We start from the raw sequence: 14,209 nt of genomic DNA, 5'->3' as shown, positions 1-14,209 counted from the left end.
TACAATAATAATAACTTCGTACATAAGTACAGACCCTCAGCGAAAACACTGTCATCAGTATTTTATTTATCCCTCACCACTCTGAACATGTGTTGTCACATAGATAAGGACGCCAGTCACAGCTGCAGTGCAAGTTGATTCGTTACCCGCGCCCCGTGCCCGGGATGCAGTCCCCGGTGGGGTCCCAGCTGGCCCAGTCCCGGAACGTGCCAGATGACGTCAGGCTCTGGGCGAAGCTAGGCCTCCGCTAGGCGGGTCTCTTCTGTATCTCCACTCGTGGGACCTTCCACCAGTCTTCGTTTGAGCGTTTAGCGCATGCTCCAAGTCCTCCAGCGTCCCATAATGCATTGTATGACGCTTCGCCCTCGCCCCTGGCAACAAATGCGCAGCCGCCCAAGGGTACTTTGACGCTGCACTGCCTGACAGGGTCTCGGGAAAGTTTGTCCCTCTGCGCGATCCGGCACTCAGAGGTCGTTGCTAGGTGCCGACCTTCCGCTTCTTCACGTCTGATTGGATCTCACGCAAAAATTGAGGCGGGGTTTTACCGTAGCGCGCCTGCGTACAGCAAAGGATGGAGGACTCGGAACCTGAACGGAAGGTGGGAGCGAGGTAGGGGTCGGTGCGGGTGGCGAGCAGCTGTGAAAGTGGGGGCCTGGGCCTGATTCATGTGTATCTGTAGCGGGTTCGCACAGATGAAGCGACTGCCACAGGAAGCCGCTCCGAGGCGGAGGATGAGGACGACGAAGACTACGTGCCTTACGTGCCTTTGCGACAGCGGCGGCAACTGTTGGTGAGGGCCTTGGGTCGGAAGAGAAATGAGGGTGTGGGAGGGAGGGTGGCATCCAGTGGAGTGAGCTGTCAGTAGTTGGGACCGTGGCCCCCAGGCAAACGAGGGACTGCCAGTCTGATCTGAGGGGTAGGGCACCTCCATGTCGCGTGGCCCAGGACCCTCTCCCAAAAGCCAAGATCCTGACGCAAGCCCCCTGGGCCCGATACTCCGCTTTGTCTTGGGCTTGGCTCTGAGGGGCGCTGGTGGAACCTCAGCTCCAGAAGCTATTGCAACGAAGGCGCAAAGGAGCTGCGGAGGAGGAGCTGCAGGACAGCGGCAGCGAGCCCCGGGGAGATGAGGACGACATCCCTCTGGGCCCACAGTCCAACGTCAGCCTCCTGGATCAGCACCAGCACCTTAAAGAGAAGGCTGAAGGTGTGCTGGGAAGCAGCGGGGAGGCTCAATTTGGTGCACTGCTTTGGCATGTCTCTGACATCTGCTTCTTTTCTCAGCTCGCAAGGAGTCTGCCAAGGAGAAGCAGCTGAAAGAAGAGGAAAAGATCCTGGAGAGTGTGGCAGAGGGCCGAGGTATGGTTGTAGTCAGGCAGGGGGAGAGGTGGACTAAGCCTCCTCCCTAGCCCCAAGCATGTTATATCTGAAGGTCCTGGCCTCTGGGAAGCAAGAGCCATCCCTGAGCCACATCTGTCTCCTCAGCTTTGATGTCGGTGAAGGAAATGGCCAAGGGAATCACATATGACGATCCAATCAAAACCAGGTATGTCTTTCTAGTCTGTGGAAAAGCAGTCATCTTTACTTGGAATGGTATGTGGCTGAGCCTGGCAGGACACCCCAGAGCCAGCTGTGCCTGGGACCTCTCTTGACCCCCACCACCCACTCACAGTTGGACACCTCCCCGTTATGTCCTGAGCATGTCTGAAGAGCGGCATGAGCGCGTGAGGAAGAAGTATCACATCCTGGTGGAAGGAGATGGTATCCCACCACCCATAAAGAGCTTCAAGGAAATGAAATTTCCTGCAGGTACTGAGAACTTTGATGGTCAAACAACTGTGAGCCTGTGTCCCAGCCTCCCCTGAGCTTAGCATCTGCAGCGATGAGTCAGGTAGTGAGAATGGAGGGATTTGAGGAGGGGTTTCTTTAGGTTTGAATTACATTTGCCCTAGTTGTCCCTATTTACTGTCCTCTGCCATTAGGGAGCTTCAGTGGGCAAGTGACATTAGCCTTAAATGGACCTGGGTGCAAATCCTGCCTCCACCAGCCTAGAAGTCTTGGACAAGTCTATTTTTCTCTCTCTCTTTCTCTGGGCCTCATTTGTAACTCAAAGAGGGTAGTGCTAATTTTACAGCTTTGGGGGCCTGATAAAGTATCCATGAGACACAAGGATGATGCTAAAGTTGTTTTCCATAGCCATCCTGAGAGGCCTGAAGAAGAAAGGCATCCACCACCCAACACCCATTCAGATCCAGGGCATCCCCACCATGTGAGTATGGGAGGCCCTGAAGAGGGTGGTGATGGGAAGGAGTAGTCACTAGGTGTCCATCTGGAGACCCATTCCCTGCATTCTACTGAACCTGATCATCAGGCCTGTTCTCTCCCAATAGCCTGTCTGGCCGTGACATGATAGGTATTGCCTTCACGGGTTCAGGCAAGACATTGGTGTTCACATTGCCTGTCATCATGTTCTGCCTGGAACAAGAAAAGAGGTTACCTTTCTCCAAGCGTGAAGGGCCCTATGGACTCATCATCTGTCCCTCAGTAAGTAAGCCAGGCTGGGGGGCAGGGCAGAGACAGGCCTGCCTTCTGGTGCTAACCTCTGCCCCTGTGCCTGCAGCGGGAGCTGGCCCGGCAGACCCACGGCATCCTGGAGTATTATTGCCGCCTGCTACAGGAGGATAGCTCCCCACTCCTGCGCTGCGCTCTCTGCATTGGGGGCATGTCTGTCAAAGAGCAGATGGAAACCATCCGACAGTGAGCATAAGCACCCCCTGGGCCTCCCCAGAACCCCTAGATAAGCCAAAGCGCCCTTTGCTTTAACTACCCCCACATACCCTTACAGAAACCTTCTGTGGACCTAGTCCTCAAGAAGCTTTTTGTCTGATGGTGAGATCAGTTGGGTTGGGACAGAGGGATGTGGTAAGGTACTGTGGGAGCACAACAGATGGAATGGGGACATTTGGGAGGTCAGGGGGTCAGGGCATTCTGGGCAGAAGGCACAGAGGTGGGGGACCCAGGGTTTCCAGGAAGGTCAGAGCCATCCAGTGTGGTCCATCATGGAAGCTGAGGCACTAGGGCAGGGCTGGATCCATGGCCTTTCCACACAGCGTAGTCCCTAGGAGACAATGCCAGATGCCCTGGACCAGGCTCTGGGGTCACAGACCGGCCAGACCCAGACCCTTCTTTCCAAGGCATTCCCAGTCTCAAGGAAGATTCAGATACAGAAAAGATTAATTCAGAATACCAGGAAAGTGAGCCCGTCAACACCTACAAAGGGAGTTACAGGAGCACAGACTAAGGCCTATTTGGAGATTTAGATAAACCCTCCTGGGGGCAAGGGGAGTGAGTGATCTAGAAGGGGGAAGGATATGCAAGCAGAGGTGATTCATGGCTGGGTAGGAGCTCTGGAGCAGAGCAGTGGTCAAGAAAGCTGTAGCCCCTTCCAGGAGAGATGTGTTTTGCAAGTAGGGCAGGGTGGCGGAAGTGATGAGGGGACAGATGAGGAGAGACAGGAAAGAGGCCAGAGGGCAGAATGAGCAGAGTGCCAGCCCTTAGATGCAGGGATGGGCAGGTAGCCCTGACCTCAGGGTCTCTTCTTGATCCCCAGTGGTGTGCATATGATGGTGGCCACCCCTGGGCGCCTCATGGATCTGCTGCAGAAGAAGATGGTCAGCCTAGACATCTGTCGCTACCTGGCTCTGGACGAGGCTGACCGCATGATTGACATGGGTTTCGAGGGCGACATCCGCACCATCTTCTCCTACTTCAAGGTGCCCATGCCTGCCTGGCCAGGGCTTCTGGCCACCCTCCCCAGGATGCCACATTCAACTGTGGCAGGCCCTGAGGCCCTGCACTGCACACCCACTGGCCCTGATTCAGGGGGCTACATCCCAGCTCCTTGGTCTTCCCAGGCCTCCCATTCCCTCATTCCCACCCTACTCTTTTTCAGGGCCAGCGGCAGACCCTACTTTTCAGTGCCACCATGCCTAAGAAGATTCAGAACTTTGCCAAGAGTGCCCTGGTAAAGCCTGTCACGATCAACGTGGGACGTGCCGGAGCCGCCAGCCTGGATGTCATCCAGGTAGGCAGGCACTCCTGATGAGCACACCTTCTAGGGTCTCTTTTGTGAGGGTTGGATCTGCCTAGGCTCCATCAAAGCTGTTGGAGTAGGGTTGAGGGACCACCTTGTGGTCACTGGGGGTTTCATCTAAGCCTCAGCCCTTAGCAGCAGACATTCTTAGGGTGACCAGTCCTTGATGACAATAGGCTTCTGGTCCCCTCCCAGCCAGGATTGGGGGCCCAGGCTCTGTGGCAGGGTCATGGCTGGTGAGCCCATTTGCAGGCCCACCTGACCTGGCCCCTGTGGTGGCAGGAGGTGGAATATGTGAAGGAAGAGGCCAAGATGGTATACCTGCTCGAGTGCCTACAGAAAACACCCCCACCCGTGAGTGCAGCCAGCCAGGCTGACCCTGGACCTCTGGGATGAAGGGGAGAGGGCAGTGAGGGGTAGTATGCTGGAGAAGGTTGGGCATGCCCAGTTGGAGTCAACCCTCATGACTGGAGTTGGTCCTCTGGACAGGTGCTCATCTTTGCGGAGAAGAAGGCAGATGTGGATGCCATCCACGAGTACTTGCTGCTCAAGGGGGTCGAAGCGGTGGCCATCCATGGGGGCAAAGGTCAGAGTAGTACATGCATAGGCATGGATTCTGCTGCTATTGCAGCCCCTCACCTAAACCCTTTCCCTGTCTGGTGAGCCTAGCACTACTTCCCAGACTCCTGCTGTCACTCTGATGGCTCCTGCCTAACCTTCCCCAGACCAGGAGGAACGGACCAAGGCCATCGAGGCATTCCGGGAAGGCAAGAAGGATGTCCTGGTGGCCACAGACGTAGCTTCCAAGGGCTTGGATTTCCCTGCCATCCAGCATGTCATAAATTATGACATGCCTGAGGAGATCGAGAACTACGGTGGGGAGCTTGGGGGTCAGCGGTGCGGGCTAGACCCCAACCCATGGGCAGTGGGCCAGAGGATCTCTTCCCTCTCTCTGCAGTGCACCGTATCGGCCGTACCGGGCGCTCAGGAAACACAGGTATTGCCACGACCTTCATCAACAAGGCCTGTGGTAAGTCTGCCACCAGGACCACCTCAGCTGTCCCCTGGGTCATCTGCCTGTGGCTACATGGGTCTTGGCTACAGGGCCCAGGGTTGGTCCTGATGGTTCCATCCTTACCTCCACAGATGAGTCGGTGCTGATGGACCTCAAAGCCCTGCTGCTAGAGGCTAAGCAGAAGGTACCACCCGTGCTGCAAGTGCTACACTGTGGAGATGAGTCCATGCTGGACATTGGAGGTGACTGTGGAGCAGGAATGGGGGCCCAGTGGGGGGTGGGGGGAGACATGACAGGAACACCACAAAACAAGTCTGTGCTGCACATCAGAGGGCAGGGGCAGGAGGTCCTGGGGGAGCCAAGGTCTGGGATATGGAGCCTGGCCTTGTGATCATGCTGACTCTCACCCCCGTGCCCCCAGGAGAGCGTGGCTGTGCCTTCTGTGGTGGCCTGGGCCATCGAATCACGGACTGCCCCAAACTGGAGGCTATGCAGACCAAGCAGGTCAGCAACATTGGCCGCAAGGATTACCTGGCTCACAGCTCCATGGACTTCTAAGCCATCTATCATACCTTGTCTCCAAGAGGCCTCAGTCTCCAGCCACCTCCCACATACACACCAGCCCCTTGGACAAAAAGCCAGCATCCTCGGCCCAGCTGGCCTGGGCTGGGCCAGGCTGGGCCTGGCTGCCTGCTCCCTGTGTCCCCCAGGATTCTATTTTTGTTCCCCTTTACCCCAGTTGTCATTAAAGCACAAGCCTCTCTGGTCTCAGCCCAGCCCTGCCTCTGTGTTTCGTCTTACCTGACCCCTGCCTCCTGGGTAGGCCTCACCCTCTGACTTCCATAGCCCCTCTGAGGCAGGGAACTGGCATCTGCTACTGCTACCGCCAACACTCAGCCTGCTGGGTCTTAGTTGTGGAAGGAGCCATGTAGCTGGGGTCCCCTTCTGGGGGCTCTGGCTATCTCCTCTGGGCTAGCTGGATTGGTGACTCGAGAGACCGCATTGGTGGGCCAAGGGGAAATGGTTGGGTTTTCTGGTCTCTGGTTGGCTCTTTATAATCTCCAGCCTTGCCCCAGCCTCCCTCTTCCTGTCAGCTGAATGAAGCTCTTGGGGCCCCTTGGGAGGCGACTTCCTGCCTCAGGCCCCCTGCCCGCTTGCTGGCTCACACAGGCTCCCAGTAGGAACCCTCTGTTCCCCTCACCAAGGGGGTAAGCAGATGCCACAGGACTGCTGCTCAAGCCACTAGTGCTCACTTACCTCACCTCATGCCCAGCTGTCTGTTGGGCTCAGGATCCAGGCAATCCAGATACACGTCTGCTGGGAAGCTCCTAGGTAAGTGGCAGAGGCAGATGAGAAATGAATAACGGGGTGGCGGTCAGGAGACCGCTGGCAAATGGAACAGGATTTCAGCATCTGGCAAGGGGTAGGCAGAGGAAGAGCACTGGCAACGATTTCTCTGTGCCCGGCACTTCATGTGCAAGACCACATGCTTATCCCAGCAGGACAGCAGTTGCTCAAGCCATGTTTGTCACTTGGTGTTTGGTTTGGGGCAAGTTACCTAATGTTTCTGAGCCTCAATTTCCTCATCATTGAAATGGCAATGAGCATGCAAAGGACATGGTGTCAAGCTACTGGAGCTCGGGGCTGCCCGAACTGCACTGGATACAAAGCCAGGTGGAGAGACCCTTGGAAAGATTTCCTGCCCGCACCCCGTATGTGACCCCAAACGGTATTGCTTAGCCTGGTTACACATTCCTTTCTAAAGGTGGCATTGAATGAGTGACATGAGTCTGTCCCCAGAATTCAGACACACACTCAGAGCCCCAATATTAGCCTCCGGCAAGGTGAGGCAAAAAAAAGAAAAAAAAAAAAAAAAAGGTGCCCAGCAAGAAGCAAAGTTTAAAAAAGAACATGTGAACTCTCTAGGGGCCTACTGGGGGGCATACCACCCACACTCACATGACCAGGCCTTGCCATGAGGACTGAGCTTCACTGGTGGGGCCAGTGAAGCTGGCGCTCAGACAGCGTGGGGTGCTCAAGGGGACCTCCCAGGGGAAGAGGCAGCCTGGTGCTGGAGTGGCACAGTGATAGGGGGTTCCCTGGAGGCATTGGGCTGAAGGGAGGTAGAGGCCAGAACATAGCACCTTGAGTGATGCACTGAGGAGCCCAGGCTAGACCCAAGGGCAGTGGGAAACCAGGAAAGGCTTGGGAAGGGGAGAGACCGGTTGGTTTGGGGCTGATAGAAAGGACCATGGTGGGCCCTGTGGGACAGTGGTTCAAAGGGGAGATGTGAGGCTGGCAATGGACAGGGGCTGTGAAGACAGGAGCAAATGAATATTAGAAATATTTCCAAGATAAAGACAAGCAGAGTAGGACTGAGAGGGTACCAATCAGGGCTCAAGAGTGGGAAAGCAGGGAATTGGCCAGTCTGGCTAGAGGGGGGGTCCTGGGGCAGGGCTGTGGGAATGTCAGGTGCTGGGGTGTACAACCACCCTGCACAGAGGAGAGGTTGGAGCTTATGACTCACAGCCAGCTGACCCAGGTGCAGACAGGTCATTTGCCATCCAGCGGTCTGACGCCCCTGCCAGGCCCAGGCACACGTGGGCACCTTGGGCCAACTGAACCCCAAGGGAGAAATATGTGATGCCCCTACCCATTCCTAGCTCCTTTACTGAAGACAGGCTCCCCTCCCCCTCTCAGCCCTGCAGCTGCCTCTCTGGACAGAGGGAGGGGGAAGTGGCCAGAAGGGGAAGTGTGAGGAGTTCCCCTCTGGCCTGTCACCAGTCTCCTCGGGCCGTCGGAGTGGCAGCCCTGGGGCCTGGCTGCGGCCATGGAGCCTCTGGAGACTCCCATCAAGGACGGCATCCTCTACCAGCAGCACGTCAAGTTTGGAAAGGTGAGGACCCTGGCTGGCAGGCAGCTGCCCAGGACAGTAGGCTTCTGCCCCAGCCTCAGCCTACCAGGACCAAGGAGAATGGGGAAGGGAGTCAGGGTGGGGGACCCAAGCAAGGTGTTGGGGAGTAGAACAGAACCCCATTCTCAGCTTGAGTGGGTTGGGCTGAGTGGGCCTTTTTGAGAGTCTGCCTTGCTTACGGATGGGGAAGCCAAGAGTGGGGAGGGTCTAAGACTCCAAACCTTGGGGCAGAGCAGAGCTGCAAGGGTAGCTAACCCAACAGCCTTCCGCCCTGTGTAGTAGAGGCACCTAGGCCCCTTGAGAGAAGGCCGGGGGCTGAGCTGGAGGAGCCCCACCCTGCAGAAGAGGGCTCAGCTCCTCCCAGCTCTGTTAAGGGACATAGGGGAGTTTACCTTTCTCACCAGGCAGTAGGCCCTACACCCTCACAGCTCAGCTGCAGCTGCTGCCTGGTCAGATAAACAGTCTGTTTCCTTTGCTTTACGCTATTTGCATGTTTCCTTCCTTGCCATCATGAGACTAAGGCCTTCCTCCTGCCCCAGGCCTTGTCCCTCTGGCCCAAGTGATCTTTTCTTTGGGTGTTAGGGGATACTAACATAATGGTAGTGTCAGGTGATCTGCTTAGCTGCTAGATACTTCGGAGACATGATCCAGCAGAAGCCTTAACCTTGTGTTCTCATAACTTTTTGAGATATGAGGGCACTAGTGCCCGGGGGGGGGGGGTCACAGGCAATTTGTGGAGTGGATTTGAACCCACAGATGACTGGCCCCAAGCACAGACTTCCCCCTGCTGGGCTGGCCCTGGCAAGGCCTCCTCCTCTGGGGCAAGCAGAGGCCAGCCTGGGTGGTCAGGAGCATTTGCTAAGCAGCTTGTGCAGAGCTGAGCTATGGGGAGAACTGCTACCCAAGGGTCTTATCCCTCATCCTCATCTCCCACAGAAGTCCTGGCGAAAAGTATGGGGTCTGCTGTATGCAGGAGGCCCATCAGGTGTGGCACGGCTGGAGAGCTGGGAGGTCCGGGATGGTGGCCTGGGGCCAGCAGGTGACAGGTCTGCGGGACCTGGCCGGCGTGGGGAACGGCGGGTCATCCGCCTGGCTGACTGCGTGTCTGTGCTGCCTGCTGATGGTGAGAACTGCCCCAGAGACACTGGTGCCTTCCTGCTCACCACCACAGAGCGCAGTCATCTACTGGCCGCACAGCATCGCCAGGAGTGGATGGGCCCCATCTGTCAGCTGGCCTTCCAGGTGAGCATAAGGCTGGTGGGCAGAGCATCCAGGGGCCAGAGGTGGACCACCTGACTCCCCCACCTTGTTCATCTCCATGCTCATTCACATCCTATCACTCAGCAAGTACCTGCCAAGCACCCATAAGCCTAGGGAAATAGCCCAGAAGCCCACAGAATGAATCTCCAGTAGCCATACATGCTATGGAGAACATGAAAGCCCGAGTAGGACCAGGGGTGAATGGCAGGACATTAGATGGGAAGGCCTCTCAGGAAGGGACTGTGAGACTGAGTCCTCAAAGACAAATAAGGACCCACCAGGCAAAGATCTGAGGAAGAGTGATGCAGACACTAAGGTCTGAGAAGCGTCCTGAACAGAGGGAGCAGAGTGGGCAAAGGCCCTGAGGCAGGGAAAAGTTTGGTATGTTAAAAGGGCAGAAAGGCCAGCGTGGCTGGAGGGTAAGGAATGGGTAGGAACCCAGGAGGGAGCAAAACTGGAGAATATGGTGGGACCAGCTGAAACTACTGTAGGACACATGCAGAGTTTGGAATTTTATTCTGAGTGAGAGAAGCCTTTGGCGTGGGTGGGGGGTCTTTGGGGAGCCAGGGACTGAGAGCTTTACAGCTTCACAGGGTCTGTGATAGACCAAAAGGAAATGAGGCTGGAGGTTCCTCAAAAAGTTAAACATAGAGTCGCCATATGACCCAGCAATTCCACTAGTAGGTGTGTATACCCAAGAGAATTGAAACAGGTGTTCAAATAGCACTTGTATGAGAATACTCAGAGCAGCGTTATTCACAATAGCTCAAAGGTGCAGACAACCCCAATGTCCATTACCAATGGATGGATAAACCAAATATAGTCCATCCATACAACAGAATGTTACCTGGCCATATAAAAAAGAATGAGGTACTGATACATGCTAATACCATAAATGAACCTGGAGACCATCATGCTAAGTAAAAGGAGCCAGACACAAAAGACCACATATTAGTATGATTCTATTCATGTGAAACACCAAGAATAGGCAAATCCATAGGGACAGACAGCATATTTGTTGTTGCCAGGGGCTGGGGGAAGGGGGACCGGGGAGTGACAGCTTATGGGTACAGGGTTTCCATTTGGAACAATGAACAAATTCTGGAATTAGATAAAGGTGATCGTTGCACAATCTTGTGACTATACCAAAACCACTGAATTATACACTTTAAAATGGTGAAATGGTAACTTTTATGTTGTGTATTTCAACACAATATTTTAAATTAAAAACAAACAAATGAAGAAAATGAACAGGAGCAAGAAAACCAGTGAGGAAGCTGTTGCATGTGACCCTGGCCATACTACTATGGGCCAAGGTGGTTGTGGAGGAGGTGCTGATAGAGCTCCGAGGAATTGAGGGGATGAGGAGTTGGAAGGGGGAGTTGGCGAAAGAGGCCTCGGGGGGGATCTAGTAGCCAGTTCACTCATGTGTCCCATCCCTGAAGCTCCTGCCCCTTTGTCACTCCAAGCTGTTAGGGACACATACAGGCAGGCCCAGTCCCTGGCCAAGTGCAGGTGCAATGGGGACATCCTCTTGTGTGTCACTACTTTACAGCTCTCGGCACCCTCAAGGGGGAAGCTGGGGGTTGCAGGTGGGAAAATAGAGGGGTGCCCAAGGTCATGCAGTGGGTCAGGGGCAAAGCTGGAAGTGGCACCCAAGTCCCTAGGTGCTCCTGCTTGTCCTGGAGTCCTGGTTTACTGGCCCAGGGAAAGGATGTGGGAAGAGGAGTGGGGGTGAGGGCTCTAACTTCTGGCCTTTTTTCATTCCTTAGGGCACAGGAGAGTATCCCTCAGGATCAGGGGAGGTGGAGGCTCCCAAGAGGGGCCTGGTCCCCATGGAGGAGAATTCCATCTACTCCTCCTGGCAGGAAGGTGAGTCAGGGAGGTGCAGGTGCAGCCTCAGCCATCTTATACTTGGGGCTGGGGTCTTTGGAGGACCCATATAGGCTGTACCTGATGCCTCACCACCATCCTGCCTGCAGAGGGCGAGTTTCCAGTAGTGGTACAGAGGACGGAGGCTGCCACCCGCTGCCAGCTGAAGGGGCCCTACCTCCTGGTGCTAGGCCAAGACACCATCCAGCTAAGGGAGCCCTCCAGCCCCCAGGCCCTCTACACCTGGCCCTACCGCTTCCTGCGCAAGTTCGGCTCTGACAAGGTGAGGTGCTGGGCAGCTACCCCACCCCACTGGCCCTGCTGGGAAGGGTGGCAAGTGGAGGGGTGCCCCGGGTCCCTCCACCTCTAATCCGCCCAAACCACCCCCCACCCCCATGTCCAGGGCGTGTTCTCCTTTGAAGCCGGCCGCCGCTGTGACTCTGGCGAGGGCCTCTTCGCCTTCAGCAGCCCCCAAGCACTCGACCTGTGCAGGGCTGTGGCTGCTGCCATTGGCCGCCAGCGGGAGCGGCTGCCAGAGCTGGCTGGGCCCCGGCCCTGTCCCCTGCCTCGGGCCACCTCCCTGCCTTCACTGGACCCACCAGGGGAGCTACGGGAGGTGCCCCCGGGGCCCGAGCCACCCAGTGCCCGGAGGGCATGCCTGGTTGAGCCCGGGCCCCAGAGCCTACCCCTACTGCTGAGCCCGGCACCCCATGATGAGTCGGCACCTGGGCTCTATGCCTCAGTGTGCAAGCGAGCCAGCGTGCCCCCAGGCAAGGCCGAGCACCTCTATGAGAACCTGTGCATGCTGGAGGCAGGTCCCATGCTGCCCAGGGATAGGGACCCGGAGCAGGAGGGTCCCAGCCGCCACAGCCCCCTGGCCAGCCCCATCTACCATAACAGCGAGGACTTGGGTTGGCCTAGCCCTGCCCACGACAGCAGCCTGGAGGCCCAGTACCGGAGGCTGCTGGAACTGGAGCTGGATGACAGTGATGAGGTGGGGGGCTCTGGCCGCCCCAGTGCTCACTCAGGCTTCAAGGCCAAGCTAGTGACGCTGCTGAGCCGTGAGCGGAGGAAGGGCCCAGCCCCCTGCGACCGGCCCTGAAAGCCTTGTATGGATCTCTGCGATAGGAGAGAAAGGTGCTCTGCTCTCCCTGGGCCGGGAAGGCGGGCAAACAATGGACATCTGGGACACACACCGGCATCCACTCTAGCCTGCGGATATAAGGCAGGCAGCTTGGGGAGGACCCCTCATGTGCCCTGTGGGCCCCCCAATGTATAGTGTACAGATTTGCTGGTAATAAAACCTCCCAGCTCTGCTCTTGGTCCCACCTTATAGCCCACACTGTGCACCTCCAATCTTCAGCTCCTGGCAATGGTACTCACTGATCCACATGGACACACAGCCCCTCACTCACGTGTACTGCACCTAACACCAGTGCCCTGTACTGGGTTCTGGGGGACACACATAAGCCAGACTTAACCTTTGCGACCCGTGGGCTCAAGTCCACTAGAGCAGATGTATGGGGTGCAGATAATTATGGCCCGTATAGTCCTGGGCAATAAAAATGGCTGGGACAGTAGGGCAGGAGGAGAAATTGGGCTTGCTGATGGGTGAGGTGCCCTCTGAATTAAGTGTGAAGGGTAGGCAGGGCATTACCAGATGGGCAGCTAGCCCCAGGGCTTTCCAGGCTGAGTGTAGGTATGCACTGGCCCTGAGATGAAGGGAAAAGCATGGTCACAGAGGGCTCCAAGAGGCTGATAGGGAGTTGGTGGCCGAGCATGAGAGGCCTGACCATCCTGCAATGAGCTTGGTCTCATCTTCAGCAGAGAGACACAGCCAGATAAAGAAAGGAGCAGCATGGAAAACAAATTTGAGGGAGTCTAACTGGAGGCCAGGAAGCCTGAGCTGGGGAGGAAATAATTGGGGGGGGGAGCGGGGGGGGGGGTCAAAGGGACTTCAAAGATCTGCACAACCAAAATGCCTGCTCCACTGAGACTTAAAAATGTACAGACACTTCTAGGGAAACTTGGGCCTCAGTCTCCTCAACTGTCAAGGACAAAATTCAAATTACCTACCGGGCATGCATTCATTCCTTAGAGTTTTACTTATGTGCCTGTTCTATGCCAGGCACTGGGGACACAGCCATGTTCAAGACAGTGAGGTCCTGGTCTCAAGAAGCCCACGTTCCAGAAGGAGATAAGCAAACCTTTTGAAGACTTTAGTGCCCTCATGCTACTCTGGTCACTAACCCTGGGGCTTCCATGCACAAAAGCATCATGCCCCCCAAGAACCTGCCCCCACCCCAGCCCCTTGACCTCAACTGTGCCTCAACTGCCCATGCCCTTGGCACATCCTGAACCTCTTCTTCATGACATTGATGCTCCCTTGGCACAATCTTGTTTCCAAGCATCCACCTCTAGCCACCTCCTTTTCTCCTTCCAGCCCTCTTCCTCTAGCATGGCCCATAAAGCTCCTCTTCAGCCTCATTGACTTACATGACCCTTTCCTCACCATCTGTGCGGTCACTGTCCGCATCCTTGTCCAACTTAGATTCTGTGCTCCACCAATGGAGTGACCCCCTTGTGCTCCTCTCTCCTTCCATCTTATTTGTCTGGCAAAGCACCCAGCTTCAGATGAACCCAATTTCCCTCTGTGCCTGCACCCTGGCAGCTGCCCATGGCCACGGAAATTACATAACCAGGCTGACCACATTCTCTCATGTTGTGATCTCGAAGCTCAGATAGACAGACTCTCAGGAGAGATGCTTTCCTCCTCCCAAGACCTTCCTACCTTCTCCTTTCCATCCCTACCCATTCTCATCTCAAAGATATCCTGGAGAAATAGCAGCTGACAGAAGTGAACGCCTTTGTCCTTCCACCACTTCATCAACAAGGGCCCCAGCAGCTGCACCATGTCCCTCCACCCCTGCAATGGAAGAAATGTCTGTTCCCCAGCCCGCACTCCAACCCCAGCTCCTTACTGCACAGCTCAGCACACTGAGCTGTCCCCTCTCCTCAGCCCAATGAATTCTACCACCATCATCATCATTTCCAGCCA

General features: G+C 55.9%; 2 protein-coding genes and 1 long non-coding RNA gene across 4 annotated transcripts in view; 2 read left to right on the top strand and 1 right to left on the bottom strand.

Annotated features, from left to right (window-relative positions):
• Positions 1–46: 46 nt before the first annotated feature.
• The window catches only part of LOC109267591 (uncharacterized), a 19,465-nt gene continuing 5,302 nt past the window's right edge, over positions 47–14,209 (bottom strand). The window contains exons 3-4 of one of the 2 annotated variants that reach the window (XR_002080183.2): positions 6,363–6,518; positions 47–1,310 (exon numbers count right to left, since the gene is read on the bottom strand). This is a non-coding gene — a long non-coding RNA (uncharacterized LOC109267591). The remainder of the gene's footprint in view (positions 1,311–6,362; positions 6,519–14,209) is intronic. The other variant, XR_002080184.2, reaches the window with a different exon arrangement.
• Positions 493–5,881, top strand: DDX41 (DEAD-box helicase 41). Its single transcript, XM_019450477.2, has 17 exons — positions 493–598; positions 680–790; positions 1,045–1,204; positions 1,282–1,356; positions 1,483–1,543; positions 1,670–1,806; positions 2,194–2,266; positions 2,388–2,541; positions 2,618–2,754; positions 3,608–3,770; positions 3,950–4,081; positions 4,373–4,444; positions 4,580–4,676; positions 4,816–4,965; positions 5,049–5,120; positions 5,237–5,347; positions 5,527–5,881. The coding sequence occupies exons 1-17, from the start codon at positions 572–574 to the stop codon at positions 5,661–5,663; spliced, it is 1,869 nt and encodes a 622-aa protein (XP_019306022.1). The 5' UTR covers positions 493–571; the 3' UTR covers positions 5,664–5,881.
• On the top strand, positions 7,921–12,468 carry DOK3 (docking protein 3). Its single transcript, XM_019450479.2, has 5 exons — positions 7,921–8,001; positions 8,956–9,261; positions 11,052–11,151; positions 11,262–11,434; positions 11,555–12,468. The coding sequence occupies exons 1-5, from the start codon at positions 7,936–7,938 to the stop codon at positions 12,251–12,253; spliced, it is 1,344 nt and encodes a 447-aa protein (XP_019306024.2). The 5' UTR covers positions 7,921–7,935; the 3' UTR covers positions 12,254–12,468.

This window comes from Panthera pardus, unplaced genomic scaffold (assembly GCF_024362965.1).
Source record: "Panthera pardus isolate Hobbes unplaced genomic scaffold, ASM2436296v1 HiC_scaffold_2, whole genome shotgun sequence".
NCBI classification, from domain to species: Eukaryota; Metazoa; Chordata; class Mammalia; order Carnivora; family Felidae; genus Panthera; species Panthera pardus.
The sequence above is the reverse complement of the archived record's forward strand: the minus strand, read 5'-3'. Positions and strand labels throughout refer to the sequence as shown.

Coding starts and splice junctions, on each gene's coding strand:
- DDX41 (XM_019450477.2), top strand. CDS start 572: ATGGAGGACTCGGAACCTGAACGGAAG. Junction 599..679: donor ACTCGGAACCTGAACGGAAG/GTGGGAGCGAGG, acceptor GTGTATCTGTAG/CGGGTTCGCACAGATGAAGC. Junction 2,542..2,617: donor GACTCATCATCTGTCCCTCA/GTAAGTAAGCCA, acceptor CTGTGCCTGCAG/CGGGAGCTGGCCCGGCAGAC.
- DOK3 (XM_019450479.2), top strand. CDS start 7,936: ATGGAGCCTCTGGAGACTCCCATCAAGGACGGCATCCTCTACCAGCAG. Junction 8,002..8,955: donor AGCACGTCAAGTTTGGAAAG/GTGAGGACCCTG, acceptor CATCTCCCACAG/AAGTCCTGGCGAAAAGTATG. Junction 9,262..11,051: donor TCTGTCAGCTGGCCTTCCAG/GTGAGCATAAGG, acceptor TTCATTCCTTAG/GGCACAGGAGAGTATCCCTC.